This window comes from Ochlerotatus camptorhynchus, unplaced genomic scaffold (genome assembly GCF_037179485.1).
Source record: "Ochlerotatus camptorhynchus isolate MF236.1 unplaced genomic scaffold, CSIRO-AGI_Acam_v1.1 ptg000014l, whole genome shotgun sequence".
Classification (NCBI taxonomy): Eukaryota; Metazoa; Arthropoda; class Insecta; order Diptera; family Culicidae; genus Ochlerotatus; species Ochlerotatus camptorhynchus.
In genome coordinates, this window is record NW_027040506.1 from 4,491,126 (window position 1) to 4,494,895 (window position 3,770).

Below are 3,770 nucleotides of genomic sequence, written 5' to 3' on the forward strand. Positions count from 1 at the left end.
CACGTTGATGATGCTGTAGTTGAAGAAACGGCCCTTAATCCTCAACTTGCACATCCTCGCGTTGATCGGCTGCCAACCAATCACGCGTTGGCGCATCTTACCCAGCACTACAAAGCTGGTTCCCAGCTCTGGTAGAAAGTAGCCGCTCGATGCCCGCTTTTCCATACCTTTTGTCCCGTCCAGCAAAGTTCCTGCAGTGCTACGACTTGGAAGTTACGTGGTTGAAGTTCGTCATAGATTAACCTATCGCAGCCCAGGAAGCCGAGCAATTTGCAGTTTCATGTTCCGAGTTTCCAATCGTAGTCCTTATTTCGTCGCGTAGGTCTGTGCCGATTGTTCCGATCCGTATTTCTTTCTTCGGTATTTACAACTTTGTTTTTTTTTCAGGGCGGCTTGTTGGGCCTGCTAGAATAGGATACGTTAATCGTTTGGTTGGGACCAATAGGCTAGTCAAGTAGTGAGCCAATTTCAAATCGATAGTTTCGTACTAGTCGCTGCATAAATGGAGAAATTACTGTATCTTACACGATTAATCGTTCTGATTGTTCCATAGAAGCGTCCGTTTATAAATACAAACATAAGTTGAAACGTTGAAATGAGATTATGGAATAGATCTAGGTCATTCGTTACGAGCTCATTTTTCGAATATTATGACCCGCTCTATATGAAAAACGTGACAAAAGGGGGGAGCGGGGAAATTGTTTCCCCAATTTGGCGGGACAAATTTAAAGCATGGCCCCTTATAAACGAAACATAAACATACAAATCTGTAGAATGGACTTCCTAGCAATCAGCACAGACCTAAATATAAAAAAAAAAACAAAGAAATTACTAGTAAAGACTGATAACGGCTGGTGTGACTGCACGTGCTAAAGAAATCTCATGTTGTTGGTACTATAACAACAACAAAAAATCAAAGCATGACAATAATATGCGAAAACCTAGGCGATAACGGAATATCTCATCGTCTTACACGCTCTCTCTGCTCCGAATTTTAAGATTTTTCTCTGAGCAAGCAAAAGTCACTTGTTGAGCTTCCACCAGCTAGCATTGTGTAGGTCCACTTTCCGCAGCAGCCATCCACGAGCCATCCGTACTTGGAGAGAGAACCGTGAGAGTCCTTTATTTGAAAATAATAGCATTGTGGTTCAAGCGCGAGCAAACTACTATCGTCATGACGAAACACAATAATATCAACACAACTAACAGAATCGCACGGTCGTTAATGATTAGTGTTTTTCTAAGCTGTCTGATTGTGTCGTCTAATTGCCAAGTTGAGCGCGTTAATACGACGGTACCGGTCGGAGCCCTAAGTCACTTGAAAGTCGACAGCGGTGGAGATAAGATGTCACTCGAGGATTTCGATCAGTATCTGGGAAGGTAAGATTTGCTCTATTTTACAACGTAAACGTGATGATTTATGATGTGCGAAAAAAAAATGCAGTTACATTGGCGACGAGAGGGAGTTCGCCCTGGTCTTGGACTTTGATGGAACGCTGGCCGAGCTTACCTCCCATCCGAATCTCAGTGCCATGACACCGGAGATGAAGGAGACCCTGGAGAACATTGCCAACAGTGGAAGGGTGTTTGTGACGATTATTTCCGGCCGCGACGTTGATGGAGTCAAGGCAAAGGCCGGAATCAAAAATATCGTCTACTCGGGTAACCATGGGCTGGAGGTACTGTATCCGGATGGTACGAGGCAAAATCAAGGGATTTCCCAGGAGATGATCGATAATTTTGGAAATATGGTGGATGAACTGACGAAAGAGGTAAGAGCTGTTAGGTTGTCTATTTCACATTGTTACATTGTTAAGGCCTAACTTACGCTCATCTTTTGACCTTCAACAGGAATGCATTGAGTTTTAAATCAGAAGACTGTTGATTTTTCTAAATTTTATTTTAAATGTACTTAATGTTAGACAAATACGGTACCGAGTGCTATTTGTTCTCATTATTATCCATTGTGCCATTTTTTCAGCTCGCCCACGACGGAGCCTGGGTGGAGAACAAAAAGGTCTCGCTCACATTCCACTATCGGCAAGTGGATCCAAAGCTCGTGCCGGAAAAGGAAGCCAGAGCAAAGCAGATCATCGAATCGTATGGCTACCGGGCCAACCAAGCGCACTGCGCCGTAGAAGGCAAACCACCGATCAAGTGGAACAAAGGCCTAGCGGCGGAACTGATCCTAAAGTCGTGCTTCGATAGCAACTGGGAAACTCGGAAGGTGATCTTTGCCGGCGATGACACCACCGACGAGGACGTGATGCTCGCCATCAAGGGATTCGGAAGATCGTTCAGAGTGAGCAAGGATGAGAACGTACAAACCAATGCTGATTACAGGATTTCGTCGGTACAATCAGTGTATCACATGCTCAAGTGGATCGAACAGAAAGTGGCGGGTTAGTCTGGAGGAGGTGGCGAAGTGTGTAAATCATTATCATGTGTTTGTTTTTAAATGTGAAATTGTTAGGCTTGTTCCAGTAGATCTGTCGTATTGAAATAAATGATGATTTAGTTGTAGTTGAAGATTCATCACTTGATGGCATATTTGTTTCTGTGTAACATTTTTCGTAAATATAAACGGGTACAAGCTACTTTAAATTTTTGAGATAACTCTTATCTCATATTCGATGCCGCGACAGCTGTTATTCTGCTGTTTAACTTAGTGTGAACTTGAAAGTCGCTTATTTTACTGTTTTTTGGCTACCAAATAATCATTGTCAAAAAGTTGCATGGATGCAAACACAGCTGTTGATGTTGTTGAGTAAATCCACGCCAAATAGCGAAAAAATAAACGAATTTCAAATTTTACCTTTCAGAATTTCACAAACCATTACATAGTTGTTCGCTAGGGGCAATGAACTAGGTTTGTGCTGAAATTCGGCCATTTTGACTCACGCCTAATTTTCCACAATGGCGTATTCTATATTTTTTTTAATAAATCAGCTCGAAAACGGCTCATTTAATCAAAATTTAATAAGACAAAGTTGTTGGAAATTGAATTGGCTTTTCAGAAAAAAAAATACACTCTGAAAAAATATCACACATTTTTGTAAAAAAAATATCAAAAACTGTTAAAAACTTCAATAACTTAAGGAGTACAAACTTCAATAACTTAAGGAGCACATATTGGACACAATGTACACTATCAAACTGATCGTAGAGCATTAACTTTTAGTAAAATGTTTGAACTTTGTTTTCCATGCAATATTTATGTAATTTGTTTTTTGCATAAGATACAATACAACATAGGGGACTTTACGTATTCTCGGCAACCTAAGCAGTGTCCATCTTTCTATAGCCTTTTTCTCTTAGGAACACACATATGCAGTATTGGTTTGCTTACAATCGTTTGCTGCTAGCTGTTCTAACAATTTCAGTCGAAAGAATTGTCAAAAACTGTTTTGAAACGCTTTTACAAAGCTCCAATCTTTTCAAGTGAGAGCGACTATTGTGGGCAAAATCTTTTTATTCGGCATCCTCTCTACACAGACAAACAGACATAACACATTGAATATTTCTCATTGTAAAACATCGTCACTAAAACATTACCGCCATCTGTTGAGTACACTGTGGACAGATGGCGGTAGTGCGTAAACGTCAAACTCAAGGGAAATGACTATGGGCGCCACAGGTGGCGGTACTACCAACTACGATACTTTTAGATTGACCGTTAAATGCTTGTTCGATGAACAACTTGCGAGTGTTATGTCTGTTTGTCTGTGCTCTCTATTTGAGCTGCGTGTTAAACACCTGTGCTTACATCG

The 3,770-nt window shown here is 41.0% G+C and overlaps 1 protein-coding gene across 1 annotated transcript; it reads left to right on the forward strand.

Moving 5' to 3' along the window:
* Positions 1–1,091: 1,091 nt before the first annotated feature.
* LOC135701068 (uncharacterized) lies at positions 1,092–2,597 on the forward strand. The gene is made up of 3 exons (XM_065221781.1): positions 1,092–1,380; positions 1,445–1,772; positions 1,982–2,597. The coding sequence occupies exons 1-3, from the start codon at positions 1,175–1,177 to the stop codon at positions 2,405–2,407; spliced, it is 960 nt and encodes a 319-aa protein (XP_065077853.1). The 5' UTR covers positions 1,092–1,174; the 3' UTR covers positions 2,408–2,597.
* Positions 2,598–3,770: the final 1,173 nt, after the last annotated feature.